Source organism: Triticum aestivum, chromosome 4B (assembly GCF_018294505.1).
Source record: "Triticum aestivum cultivar Chinese Spring chromosome 4B, IWGSC CS RefSeq v2.1, whole genome shotgun sequence".
Classification (NCBI taxonomy): domain Eukaryota; kingdom Viridiplantae; phylum Streptophyta; class Magnoliopsida; order Poales; family Poaceae; genus Triticum; species Triticum aestivum.
The window spans coordinates 373,927,164-373,942,399 of NC_057804.1; the positions used below are offsets into that span (position 1 = coordinate 373,927,164).

The window sequence follows — 15,236 nt, forward strand, 5'->3', positions numbered from 1 at the left end:
TAACGGATCAAGATAACAGAGGGAGAATGGACACTACTCTGGATCAAGAAACTTAAACATGCCTAGACAGCTGCAAGTAAACAGACAACTGGTGTCCGGATAGTGGCAATTAAATACAACTCACAAACAATTGATGCTTTATAGGAGTAATTATTAAGAAAAGACAAGACGACATGGAACACAGCATAGCACCAGCATATATGAGCACGACTGGTGTAACAATCAACGTCAACACGGCATGGATGGCCTGGCCGACCTCTATAGTCGTGGATGCCACACCTCAATAACAAAAGCACATACTACCCCATTCCTAAATATAAGACGTTGGGGGCAGTTTACTAGTAGTACATACTCCCTCCGTCCCAAAATAAGTGTCTTGACCTTAGTAACGGAGGGAGTATTTGTTTAGGTCAAAAAAAAGGCAGAATAAATTGCTGTGAGAATAATAATAAAAAGAACCCATCTCAATCACCAGGATTCGGAAATGAGCATGGCAAAAAAGAAGGGGAACAGAGGTCGTGCACATCACTTTCTTTTTCTCATACAGTATTACATGTTGGGTCGACAACACATAGCAGTGGTGGTACAATAACAACATGCAAATAAGCATAGAGTCATTACAACACTGAAGAAGAGGAAGAAGAAGAAGAAGAAAAAAACAAGGCAAGACAGAAATATCTAATATGGAACAATTCTCTGACTTCTAATGCATAACTTGCGACACAGCAAGAGCACAAACTCATGAAAATATGCTGAATGAATAAATTAGGCAGGCCCCAACGGTGACTGACTGAAAAGCAGACCCAGATTTTTACCTCACCGCCCCTTGGGGTTCATGATCTGTGAGAACACGGCGCTCGGCGTCAGCCCATCCGAGTCAATGCTCGCGACACTTTGGTCACCCATGCTTAAGGAAGTTGTTGTGGTCGTAGTGGTGCTGGAATCAATTGATGGGTCATTCGGATCCTTCTTTCCAACCATCACGAGGGGAGTGCCCTCATCTGACATCCCACACCCAATGCTTCCACTCTCCTCCGCGCTTTCCTGCATCTGAAGAGCAAACTCCAAGTTCCAAAGCACATCTCCCATCGAAGGGCGCTCGATGCCATTGTCGGCAACACACTTCTCAGCCGTCTCGGCAAACTTCTTGAAGCACTGGGGAACAATCTTTCCCTTCAGGTAGGGATCAACAATCTGATCAAGAATTCCCTTCTTTTGGCAGTGCAGTGCCCACTCTGCCAAGCTAACTTCTTCCTTTGCAAGGGTGGGGTTCAAGGCAGGCCGAGCACAAAGGACCTCGAACAGCACCACACCAAACGAATACACATCAGATTTCTCAGTGAGCTGCTGCCTGCGGAAATATTCAGGATCTAGATAACCAAAACTGCCCTTGACAACTGTGCTCACATGTGTGTGATCCATCGATGGCCCAGTCTTGGACAGACCAAAATCTGAAACCTTGGCAACCCATTTCTCATCCAGGAGGATGTTTGTCGTCTTCACATCACGGTGGATAATGGTGTGCTTTGCACCGGTGTGAAGGTAGTGAAGCCCACGAGCTGCACCGATGCAGATCTCCAAACGCTGCCTCCAGCTAAGCGGTGCATTCTGGGTCTTGTATAGGTGCTCACGCAGAGTTCCATGAGCCATGTAGTCATAGACCAGGATCATCTCGTTCTTCTCCTCGCAGTAACCAATCAGAGACACAAGATGACGGTGCCGGAGCTTTGACAACATTTCAATTTCAGTCTGGAACTCATGTATGCCCTGCTCAGACAAGGGATTGCCACGCTTGATAGCCACCTTAGTTGTGCCCCCGTCAATCTCTCCATGGTAGACTTTACCGAACCCACCAACACCAAGGATCCGTGACTCATCAAAGTTTTTGGTTGCGGCCTTGATCTCTGCAAAGGAGAAATGGCGGCACAGGTTGGACGGCAAAGATGAAGCATAACTCCCTGTAGCATGCGACTTGGCTGAGCTTGAAGTGTGTGAATGGCCATACAGCGACAATGGCAGCCAACCAGAATGGCCGTCACTCATGCCGCTAGCCTTGGCCGCTTTCCTCCGACGCTTGCAGATGAAGCAGCAATATCCAAGCGCAAGCACTGCCAAACCTCCAATTACTCCACCAACAATAGGCGCGACTTTAGATTTCTTGTCTCCTGACCCGCTATGCGCTGGTGGATCAGCACTTGGGACAGGATTGAGCCCCACGAGGCTCCCATTAGTAAGTTGCAGCTTGAACACCTCCATCCCATTGAGAATAGCATCATAATACTGTGGCTTCGTCCCTGCATCTGGGTGTAGAGCCACCCAGAAATCCATAATCCCAGAACCAACAGTGCTCACCACATAGTCCTTGTATACTGGGGTACCAATACCATTGGGATCCGCCCACTGGATCACATCAGCACCTTCCATGGCAGTCTGGTTGTTGAGGTAGATGTTGAACACCCGCTGGTTGGGTTTAGTAAATGGGGATTGTATCTCACAGAAATGGAGCCTCACAAGGTATTGGTACCCAGCATCCACCTGCAATATCCAGGTGAGATTGTAGGCCATGTTTACACCCTTGTCTGGCCCCATTGATCGCGCCGTGGCATAGACATCCGAAGGTGCCACATATCCCGGCACATTGTCAGGGTAGGTGATTGTGACATTGGGATCGTTCTGGTACGATACCCCAGCCCCTGCACCATAGATGTAAGGCGTGTCGTCGTCCCATGACCGAGCCCCGCCGGAGTCCTTGGAAGGGGAGATGGCCTGGCCTCCGACGTTGAGCCGATACATGGTCTGCAGAGCAGCAGCAGGATCCATCTCGTATGGCTGGCTGTTGCCGTCACCGGTGACTAATTGCGGCGTGGCGAGGTCAAAGAGGTCGGGGGAGGAGACGACCTCGATGCCGTTGATGAAGGCGTAGGCGTTGGGGTGGCCCTTCTCCGGGGTGAAGGTGAGGTCGAGGTTCTGGCCGGTGACGTTGACAGAGAACTCGCGTACGATGTAGGCGAAGTTGAGCGCCGTGGTGGTCTGGTAGGCGCTGAAGTTGGAGAGGAGCGTGACCTTGGCGGCCGGGACGGAGACGGAGAAGAAGGCGTCGGCGGCGTCGCGATTGGAGTAGTTGGCCGGGTAGAAGTGCAGCCTGAGGAACTTGCGACCGGGGCCGAGCGGGAATGAGTAGGTGAAGGGCGCCGCCGAGACCCGCGCGGTGAGGTAGGGCACCTGCGGCACCGAGGGGTCCTGCGCCCCGGCGGTGGCCGAGGCCAGGTTGGGCGGCGCGTACTTGGACCCGGCGTCGCCGTCCCACTGGCGGCCGTCCGTGTCGTTCCCCTTCCCCGTGGCGCCGCAGTCGAGCAGGATGTCGTCCCGCGGCACGAACGGGGGCCCCGCCGAGGGCGCTGGCGCGGTCGCCCCCTGCGCCCACGCCGCGGGGGCAAGCGCCGCGGCGGCGGCCAGAGCCGCGAGGAGCAGGAGCGCGCATCTCGGGCCTCCTCTCATGGTTGGAGCTGTAGTAGCTTGCGTTTCGTCGCGGCTCACAGATCGCCCATCAAACGGCTCTCGGCACCGATCTGGGGTCGGATTTGCGTGCTGGCGGGAGAATCGGCGGGCAGCGCGTGGCGGAGGAGGTGAGATTTGAGGGGGAAGTGGTGGCCGAGGTGGTGGAGGGTGAGGGTGGCGTCAAGAGGAAGAAGGGGATGGGAGAGAGGTTTCGGGACTACGGGCGCCGCATTAAGTGGGGCTCGCCACCAACGGCAACGCCGACCAACTCCGCTCAGCTCTACGACTACTGCTGCCGCGCTTGCGCTGCTTCTTTTCACCGCCGCGGTAGCGTGCGTGCGTGTGTCACTCTCGTGGTCTGCTGTGTTCCGCTGGCCGGTGGGGGCGCCGAGACGACGGGCCCCGCGGAGCAGTGGAACGGTACGGCGCGGTGTGGTGACGGTGGAGGACAGCTGCCTCAGTTGCGCGTCCCGTTTTCCCCGGGCTTTTTTTAAAAAGCTTTTTCGGTATCGTCAAAATAAAAGAAAAGGTTTTCCTGTGGTGGGAACCGCGGCCATGTGCAGGGGAAGACGTGGGGGCCCACTCGTCATGGACTGTTGACAGCAGTGCTGGTACCTAAGACGACGCGGGATTGCATGGGGTGGGGTCGAGTCAGGTAGTATAATGTGGACAGCCGATAGATTCGTGTTGTTAGCACCAGAACAGGGTCCCACTAGTCAGAGACCGTGGCCGCTGCTGCCAAATGCAAGCTGTGAGCCAGCCAACCCGGAATAAGCCACGGGATAGAGGGCCCACCAACGCCGGGTCGGGGCAATTAGTATTCGGTGCCGTTCGACAACCGAGAGGCCGACGCGGCGGGAGGAGGAAGCCGCGCGTGGGCCCCGGTAACATGCAGCGGGATCAGGGATTTTTTTTAAGTATACTTGTATTCAAATCACAAAATGAGCTTTTTTTTTTTAACAACAGAAGGCGCACAAGGCGCCAAACCTTTTCATTTCAGCTCAGTAACCACGTACAACATGAATTACAAAGCCCTGAAATTAGAAATTAGAGAAAAGAGAAACTACAGGGCAAGTCATATTTCGATGAGCTGAAGCGAAACAACATATGTCAGGTTCTACCATTGATTTTAGAACCTGAGGAGCTACATTATGAGCAATGCCATTGATCTCTCTAGAGATGTGAAATACCTGGGACTGAATATCTGAGGAGTAGCAGAAGAAATCAGCCAGAGCTAGAGCTTCTCTAATAGCCCAAGGAGTAGTAGATTAATCTTCAGCTAGCCGCCCGTGAGACAGATTGTCGGTAAAGAAAGTGGGCTGAGAAATGCATAGCCTTTTGGCCACCTGAGCTGCTAAAAGAATGGCCAAAGCTTCAGCTTGCAAAGGAGAATTTGTGATAATAGCAGAGGCTTGAATCTATACATTAACTTCCATCTGATCATGCGGCAAGGAGAGGTAAACACCAATACCAATAGCAGCAGCACCTTGTGGTAAACCTGGGATTTTTTTGCACTAGAAAGCTGCATCAAAATATACTTTTGGCCTTGCTACTAGAAGGTCAGACTTAATTCTTCCCTGCAAAGGCATGTGATTAGTAGGAATTGAGGTACAGGTAGAGGTATGATTTTGAGGCTGTAAATGAGTATGTTGGACAAGATCATTTGCATCATTAGGCAGAGCAGTAGCAGCAATATGGACATGGTAAGGAAAAACTTTTTTACTGTCAAAAAGATGGTTGTTCCTAGCTTTCCAAAGACACCACATAAAATTAAGAATATTGGGGACAGAAGCATGCGGATGATTCATATTTATCAAAGCAAGGATAATGCTATCCATATTGGAAAAACTCTAAACTAACACATCTGTTCTAATGAACCACGGGTGAGAAAACCAAGCAACTCTCACAAAATTACAAAGGAAGAACAGGTGCATTTCATCTTCTTGCTGGCCACATCTACTACAAAATTGAGAAATGTCAATAGAGAAACGACCAGCCCTCAAACCTGTAGGCAGAGCTTTCCGAAGGAGTCTCCAGGCAAATGTTTGGACCCTTGGAATCATCATCTTTTGCTTCCAAATCATTTTGAGAAGATCTTTCACCTGCAAAGGAACTTGTGAAGGAGTATGTCTCTAATTGGCATGAATATCCTGCGGACAAAGTTTGTAAGTAGATTTCGAAGTACAAAGACCATTAGGAGTTAGATCCCAACAAAGAATATCTGGAGTGTCCTCATGAATAATATCAGTTTGAATAATAGTAGAAGCTAAAGGCTGCTGGAAGAGATTGTTGATGAGATTAACATTCCAAGCTTTGTGATCAGGTAGCCAAAGATCCTTAACCAGAGAAGGGTAAATGTATCCATGAGGCTGAATGATGAGTTGATCATAGACAGAAGTCCAAAGAGGGCACCAAGGGGTACTCCAAATAGAGACATTACCTTGTGTCAACTGATAAAATGAATGAGCTTTGAACTTAGGCATCATCTTAAGGATGGAAGACCAAAAGGCTGGCTTTGGAGTTGTAGAACTAGCAGTCCAGATGGAAGCATCAGAAAAATACTTGGACTTGAGAACAAGATGAAGATGGGAAAGGGGGGCTTTTGCTAGGTGCCAAGCAGCCGCGAGGATCAGACCTTCATTAATAGCCTACAAATTTCGAACACCAAGTCCACCTTCTTGCTTTGAGTTACAAATATCCTTCCAAGCCCTAAGACAAAGACTCCTGCCAGAAATATTGTCCCTAACACCTGTCCACCAAAAAATCCTAATAATAGCAGTGAGTTTGTCTAAAAAATTCTTAGAAAACAAGATATTGGCCATATAGTAGACAGGTATAGCAGAGAAAACAGATCGAATCAGTTCAAGCCTAGCCGCATGAGAGAGCATGTTGGCCTTGTAAGTAGGCAACTTGTTTACAAATTTATCCAGGACAAAATTATAAGCTGCAGTTCTATTCTTAGACGGGAGAATAAGTGGATGACCAAGGTGGGAAAAACTGTTGTCAATATTAGGAACAGGAAATATCTGCTTTAACTCATGAATGACAGCTGGACTACCATGAGAACTAAACATTATGGCAGATTTGGTCATGTTTGGTGTTTGACCTGCAATGGAGCAGAAATGGCGGATGAGTTGGGCCATTGAGGTAGCTTCCTGAACAGTAGCTTGCCCACAAATAAGCAAGTCGTCTGCAAACAACAGAGAGTGAATAGGGGTGCAATTTGGTCCAAGTGAAATTCCCTGCAGATTGTTAGTAGCAAGAGCCTCATTGAGAGCAAGAGACGACTCATTAATGGCAATCACAAACAAATAAGGGAACATAGGACAACCTTGACGAATACACCTAGAACTTCTAAATTTGTGCGAAGGTTGACCATTAATGACCACAGAAAATTAGGAGAAGAAATACACGTGTACATCAAATTTATGAAATGATCATGCAACCCTTTACGTGCTAGAGCAGAAACAATGAAGTTCCATTCTAAACGATCGAAAGCTTTAGCAAGATCAATTTTAAGCATAAAGGCATGATTGTTCCAAGATTTAAGGGCAAAAGAGTGAGTGATTTCCTGTGCAATAATGATATTGTCACTAACTCTTATACCCTCAATAAAGGCTTGTTGAGCAGGGTCAATATAATCAGGAAGATGAGGCTTAAGACAATTGTGTTGGGAAACATAGCATGCAATTTCAAAAAAAATCCTACGCTCACGCAAGATCTATCTAGGAGATGCATAGCAACGAGAGGGGGAGAGTGTGTCTACGTACCCTCGTAGACCGAAAGCGGAAGCATTTACTTAACGCGGTTGATGTAGTCGAACGTATTCTCGTTCCTACAGATCGAGTACCGAACGTACGGCACCTCCGAGTTCTGCACACGTTCAGCGCGATAACGTCCCTCGAGCTCTTGATCCAGCAGAGGGTCGAAGGAGTAGATGAGTTCCATCAGCACGATGGCGTGGTGACGGTGATGGTGATGTGATCCACGCAGGCTTCGCCTAAGCACCGCAAGAATATGACCGGAGGCATAAACTGAAGAGGGGGGCGCCGCACACGGCTAACAATGTTTTATGTGTGTTCTAGCCGCCCCTCCCCACATATATATAGGTGGGAGGGGCAGGGGAACAGCCCTAGGGCGCCCCAAGTAGGAGGAATCCTACTTGGGGGCCTAGTCCAATTCCCCCCCCCCTTACCATGTTTTCCAGAGAGGGAAGGAAGGGGGTGAGAGGAGGGAAGGAAGGGGGAGGCTGAATTGCCTCTCCTTCCTTCTCTCTTCCCCTTTCCCTTCCCCTTCCTATTCGGCCAACAAGTGGGGCGCAGCAACCCATGTTGTCTGCTGCGTTTCCCCTCTTAGCCCAATAGGCTCATATCTTTGCCGGGGGGAGCCCGGAACCCTTTCCGGTGACAAGATATGTACCAGGTACCCCCCGGAACACTTCCGATGTCCAAATATCATCGTCCTATATATGAATATTTACCTCTCGACCATTTCGAGACTCCTCATCATGTCCGTGCTCTCATCAGGGACTCCAAACAACCTTCGATCACCAAAACACATAACTCATATAATACAAATCGTCATCGAACGTTAAGCGTGCGGACCCTACGGGTTCGAGAACTATGTAGACATGACCGAGACACCTCTCCGGTCAATAATCAATAGCGGAACCTAGATGCTCATATTGGTTCCCACATATTCTACGAAGATCTTTATCGGTCGAACCGCAATGACAACATACGTTATTCCCTTTGTCATCGGTATGCTACTTGCCTGAGATTCAATCGTCGGTATCTTATACCTAGTTCAATCTCGTTACCAGCAAGTCTCTTTACTCGTTCTGTAATGCATCATCCCGCAACTAACTCATTAGTCACATTGCTTGCAAGGCTTCATATGATGTGGATTACCAAGAGGGCCCATAGATTCCTCTCCGATACTTGGAGTGATAAATCCTAATCTCGATCTATGCCAACCCAACAAACACCTTTGGAGATATCTGTAGAGCATCTTTATAATCACCCAGTTATATTGTGACGTTTGATAGCACACAAGGCATTCCTCCAGTAGCCGGGAGTTGCATAATCTCATAGTCGGAGGAATATGTATTTGACATGAAGAAAGTAGTAGCAATAAAACTGAACGATCATTATGCTGAGCTAACGGATGGGTCTTGTCCATCACATCCTTCTCCTAATGACATGATCCCGTTCATCAAATGACAACACATGTCCATGGCTAGGAAACTTAACCATCTTTGATCAGCGAGCTAGTCAAGTAGAAGCATACTAGGGACACGGTGTTTTGTCTATGTATCCACACATGTATCAAGTTTCCGGTTAATAAAATTCTAGCATGAATAATAAACATTTATCATGATATAAGGAAATATAAAATAACAACTTTATTATTGCCTCTAGGGCATATTTCCTTCAGTCTCCCACTTGCGCTAGAGTCAATAATCTAGTTCGCATCTCCATGTGATTTAACACCAATAGTTCACATCTGTATCTGATTAATACCCACAGTTCACATCGCCATGTGACCAACAACCAAAGGGTTTACTAGAGTCAATAATCTAGTTCACACCGCTATGTGATTAACACCCAAAGGGTACTAAGGTGTGATCATGTTTTGTTTGTGAGAGAAGTTTAGTCAACGGGTCTGTCATATTCAGAGCCGTATGTATTTTGCAAAAAAAATATGTCTACAATGCTCTGCATGGAGCTACTCTAGCTAATTGCTCCCACTTTCAATATGTATCCAGATCGAGACTTAGAGTCATCCAGATCGGTGTAAAAGCTTTGCATCGATGTAACTCTTTACGACGAACTCTTTATCACCTCCATAACCGAGAAATATTTTCTTAGTCCGCTTAGGTAACTAAGGATAACTTTAACCGTTGTCCTGTGATCCACTCCTGGATCACTATTGTACACCCTTGCCAAACTCTTGATAAGGTACACAATAGGTTTGGTACACAACATATCATACTTTATAGAACTTATGACTGAGGCATAGGGAATGACTTTCATTCTCTTTCTATTTTCTGTTGTGGTCGGGTTTTGAGTCTTACTCAACTTTACACCTTGCAACACAAGCAAGAACTCCTTCTTTGACTGTTCCATTTTGAACTACTTCAAAATCTTGTCAAGGTATGTACTCATTGAAAAATCTTATCAAGTGTCTTGATCTATCTCTATAGATCTTGATGCCCAATATGTAAGCAGCTTCACTGAGGTCTTTCTTTGAAAAACTCCTTTCAAACTCTCCTTTATGCTTTCTAGAAAATTCTACATCATTTTTTATCAACAATATGTCATCTGCATATACTTATCAGAAAGGTTGTAGTGCTCCCACTCACTTTCTTGTAAATACAGGTGTCGGTGTCAAAACCGGCGGATCTTGTGTAGGGGGTCCCGAACTGTGTGTCTAAGGCTAATGGTAACAGGAGGCGGGGGACACAATGTTTACCCAGGTTTGGGCCCTCTCTATGGAGGTAATACCCTACTTCCTACTTGATTGATCTTGATGAATATGAGTATTACAAGAGTTGATCTACCACGAGATCGTAATGGCTAAACCCTAGAAGTCTAGCCTATGAGGTTATGATTGTTGTCCTACGGACTAATCCCTCCGGTTTATATAGACACCGGAGGGGGCTAGGGTTACACAAAGTCCGTTACAGAGAAAGGAATCTACATATCCGAATCGCCGAGCTTGCCTCCATGCAAAGGAGAGTCCCATCCGGACACGGGAAGAAGTCTTCTATCTTGTATCTTCATAGTCCAACAGTCCGGCCAAAAGATATAGTCCGGTTGTCTGAGGACCTCTTAGTCCAGGACTCCCTCAGTAGCCCCCGAACCAGGCTTCAGTGACGATGAGTCCGGCGCGCAGATTGTCTTCGGCATTGCAAGGCAGGTTCCTTCTCCGAATACTTCAAAGTACCTGACTTAAAGAGTGATATCCGGCTTTCCATTTAAAGTCACACTCCTCGGCTTCTGCACCTTCATGATTTCAGATTCCATGTGTCGAGCGAATGCGAGAGGTCAGGTCATTTTTGCATTTACCACCTTGACCCCATTAGAAATTTGTCTATTTAAGGAGACGGGGATCTTCAGATCTAATCCACACCATCTCCCCCAATCGAGGAATCCTCTGAGCTTGCCCGCGGAAACCACCCCAACATGGCTAGCACTCCCAGCTCTTCCTCCTACTCTCATGGCCCCAAATAGGATGATTGGGTAAAGTGTTCCGTATCCCATGGCCAACTTGTGAAGCTGCAGGCCCAGGGATTTCTTCCCCCTGCAGATCTGGTCCCCGTTCGAGCCGGATTGGCTCTTTTGACGGTGGGAAGCAGGCAGAGAAGTTCCCCAACCCATCTAGGGGGGAACGAGTATGTTTTGTTCCCTATTTGTTGAGAGGCGTCGGATTTCCAATCCATCCGTTCCTCCGAGGGCTTCTGGAGCACTACGGCCTCCAACTGCACAACTTTACACCTGCCTCCATCCTGCATATTGCGGGTTATGTTGCTCTTTGCGAGCTATTTCTGGGCTGTGAGGCTCATTTTGAGTTATGGAAGAAGTTGTTTTGCCTCGTCCCTCGTAATCAGGAGGGATCAATATTCCAAGTGGGCGGAGCCGAGATATGGCGCATTGCCGGTACCGGATACCTATCGGGTACGCCGAAGAAGGCATCCAAAGAATGGCCTTCCGAATGGTTTTATGTTGAAGACGTATCCCTTCCTAACCCAATCCGGAGGGGTCTTCCTGAATATTCAAGTACTCCATTGAAGAAGCGCCTCAGCTGGCGTCCTTGGAGCCCCAGGGAGGAAGATAGCATGGAAGTCCACCAGCTGATGAGCAAGATAAAGACGCTTGCTCAATCCGGATTGTCAATAGTCAAGGTTATGGCGATATCCATAATGCGAGGGGTTCAGCCACTCCAATACCGAGGGTGCCCTATGTGGCACTTCAATGGAGAAGATGATGCCACCCGCTATGGTCGGAAGGGTCCGGACACTTCCGCTGCTTTGGCAAAAATACTGTCCGGAATATAAAGGGGAGGAGGAGTTCATCCACATTAAGCCCAGGGATGGATTTTCCATGTACAACCCTCCCAGCTGGGTGAGTTTCCGTCCCACTACTTTACTCCATCAACTCCTTGAATCCTTTTTCATAAATATTAATCCGTCATTTATAACAGGAATGGCGGAAAGTCACCAGGGAAATCCACAGCCCCGCACCACAGCCAGAGGACCACAACCAGGCCCTTGATCCCGGATTCAAAGAGGATCTGGATATATTCGTGGAGCTCGGGGAAGGGGTGTTTTACCAGGCGAGCTGTACGGCACCGAAGTGGCCATCATTGCTGACTATCCGGGTCTCCTCCCTGTGTCGCATGTAAGTAATTAGGAGACTTGTCCTTTGGGAGAATTTCCCCCTTCCGCCTTACCCACCGCACTGTATTATGCTCTAAAGGGGAGGCGATCAGCGCGCCATGCTGCACCTGAGGCGGCGCGCAAGAAGGCGATGCCTACGACGGGCAGGCCTTCGAAGAGGAAGGCAAATAGAGATATGGCTGAGCCTTCATTGAAGAAGTATGGTTTTAAATATGCCCCATGGTCGTCATCTTAAAGTATGACCTTATCCGTTGTGTCTTATCAAGAAAAACATTTGCCGGACTGTGTCCTGGGATCCTGTCGGTCATGCCTCTACTAGCCGGATTCCGGACCCTATCACGAGCGCTGAGGCTAACGCGGGAGTGATACCGGATTGTCCTTTTGCGGGGGATTCGGATAAAGTATCCGCCACAAACTCAGAAGTGGAAAGTGCCATGAATCATCGGCGCCGGCGGGCCGCTCTTCGCGACCCTAGTTTTTTAGAAGAGGCTTTCAATGCCTTCCACTCGGGTGATGCATACATTTGAGCTGCTCGAGATGGGCTTTCCAGAGCCACAGATCAGTATCTAAAAGATATGCGGGTAAGTTCATACTTGCACAATTCTGATAATTATATACCAGTAGCCCCTGAGACTTGAAGCAGTTTAACCAACTGATTTAAGGGTCATTGTATACCCAGGTGCTCAAAGAGAATAATGACATGTTGTCTCGAGAGCTGGAGGAGTGTCAAGCCCAGCTAACTGCTGCTACCACCGAACTAGAGAAATTGAAGAAGGCAGCGTCTCGTAATGTTCCCCTCTAGTGAGAAAACATGTTCATATACCAGGAGTATTAATACAGGTGCAAATATTATGACAGAGGCACCGAAGGTCGCACAAGCGGGAGGTCCAGGAGCACAAAGGCAACTGGCCACGGGCGAACGTATCCTGACACAGGTCAGGGTGGAGAAGAACAAACTCCAAGATGCCAACACCAAGCTCGGTGAAGAGCTCAAAGATGTGCGGGCCCAGCTAGCTGACTCCGTAAAGGAGAATAAGAAGCTGCGAGGCGGCATATTTAGTATGTGTTCGGACTTACCTTTACGTAGTTCGGCAAGGAAAGAAACTGACAATAATTATGTCTGTAGGTATATTGACGGGCCGTCCCGAAGAGGAGGTGTCTGGATCGTCGAGCGATCTGCTACAAGAGCTGTCGCACATGCACGACCGAGCTCGGCAGGTGATGCAAAGTATTGCTAAGGCCTTATGGCCATCCGACTCCCCTCCAGGAAGTATGGAGGGGCTTGTACAGCTACTCAAGGGAGTGATGACCCACAAGTGTAGGAGATCTATCGTAGTCCTTTCGATAAGTAAGAGTGTCGAACCCAACAAGGAGCAGAAGGAAATGATAAGCAGTTTTCAGTAAGGTTTTCTCTGCAAGCACTGAAATTGTAGGTAATAGATAGTTTTGGAAAAGATAAATAGTAACGAGCAAAAAGTAAATAAAGTAAATAAAGTGCAACAAGGTGGCCCAATCCTTTATGTAGCAAAGGATAAGCCTGGACAAATTCTAATAATGAAGAAGGAGCTCCCGAGGACACATTGGGAATTATTGTCAAGCTAGTTTTCATCACGTTCATAAGATTCGCGTTCGGTACTTTGATAATTTGATATGTGGGTGGACCGGTACTTGGGTACTGTCCTAACTTGGACAAGCATCCCACTTATGATTAACCCCTATTGCAAGCATCCGCAACTACAAAAAGGAGTATTAAGGTAAACCTAACCACGGCATTAAACATATGGGTCCATATCAACCCCTAACGAAGCAACGCATAAACTAGGGTTTAAGCTTCTGTCACTCTAGCAACCCATCATCTACTTATTACTTCCCCATGCCTTCCTCTAGGCCCAAATAATGGTGAAGTGTCATGTAGTCGACGTTCACATAACACCACTAGAGGAAAAGACAACATACATCTCATCAAAATGTCGAACGAATACCGAATTCACATGACTACTAATAGCAAGACTTCACCCATGTCCTTAGGAACAAACGTAACTACTCACAAAGCATATTCATGTTCATAATCAGAGGAGTAATAATATGCATAAAGGATCTGAACATATGATCTTCCACCAAGTAAACCAACTAGCATCAACTACAAGGAGTAATCAACACTACTAGCAACCTACAGGTACCAATTTGTGGTTTTGATACAAGATTGGATACAAGAGATGAACTAGGGTTTTGAGAGGAGATGGTGCTGGTGAAGATGTTGATGGAGATTGACCCCCTCCCGGTGAGAGGATCGTTGGTGATGACGTTGGTGATGATTTCCCCCTCCCGGAGGGAAGTGTCCCCGGCAGAACAGCTCCGCCAGAGCCCTAGATTGATTCCGCCAAGGTTCCGCCTCGTGGCGGCGGAGTTTCGTCCTGTGAGCTTGCCCACGATTTTTTCCAGGGTAAAAGTGATGATATAGCAGAAGATGGACGTCGGAGGCCCACCAGGGGGCCCAGAAGATAGGGGGCGCCCTATAGGGGGGGCGCCCCTGTCTCCTTGACAGGGTGTGGGCCCCCTAGCCTATTTCTTTCGCTCATAAATTCTTATTAAATCTAAAAAGTTGTTTCGTGGAGTTTCAGGACTTTTGGAGTTGTGCAGAATAGGTTTCCAACGTTTGCTCCTTTTCCAGCCAGAATTCCAGCTGCCGGCATTCCCCCTCTTCATGGTAAACCTTGTAAAATAAGATAGAATAGCCATAAGTATTGAGATATAATGTGTAATAACAGCCCATAATGCAATAAATATTGATATAAAAGCATGATGCAAAATGGACGCATCAACTCCCCCAAGCTTAGACCTCGCTTGTCCTCAAGCGGAAGCCGAAATCGAAAAATATGTCCACATGTTTAGAGATAGAGGTGTCGATAAAAATGAAATACGGACATGAGGGCATCATGATCATTCTAATAACAGAAACATATATAGATTTTGTCATATGATTTCCTATGCTCAAGTAATAAGCAATTCACAATGTCAAGTATGGTTCAAAAACTTCATTGGGAACTAACAAACTATAATCTCAGTCATTAAAGCAATTGCAATTTATCATAACATCAGAAAGAGTCAATAATAGAGCTTTTCAGCAAGCTCACATACTCAATTATCTCGTAGTGTCCTATAATTGTTAACACTCACACTATACTCGTGGTTATAGAGTTTCAGCGGACACTGAGAAAGATTGGGGCTTATTGTGTTGCCTCCCAACGTATTCACCTTTAGGTGATGTCAACTATAATAGCCCATGCTAACTTACATCCAATTGGATATATATATATATCATGATCTTTCAAACACG

At 47.4% G+C, this 15,236-nt stretch overlaps 1 protein-coding gene across 1 annotated transcript; it reads right to left on the reverse strand.

Annotated features, from left to right (window-relative positions):
* Nucleotides 1-506: 506 nt before the first annotated feature.
* LOC123092221 (receptor-like protein kinase FERONIA) lies at nucleotides 507-3,781 on the reverse strand. Its single transcript, XM_044513925.1, has one exon. The coding sequence runs from the start codon at nucleotides 3,496-3,498 to the stop codon at nucleotides 817-819; it is 2,682 nt and encodes an 893-aa protein (XP_044369860.1). The 5' UTR covers nucleotides 3,499-3,781; the 3' UTR covers nucleotides 507-816.
* Between the last annotated feature and the right edge of the window lie 11,455 nt (nucleotides 3,782-15,236).

Excerpts from the sequence above, each read along its gene's own strand:
- LOC123092221 (XM_044513925.1), bottom strand. The coding sequence starts at position 3,498 with ATGAGAGGAGGCCCGAGATGCGCGCTCCTGCTCCTCGCGGCTCTGGCC.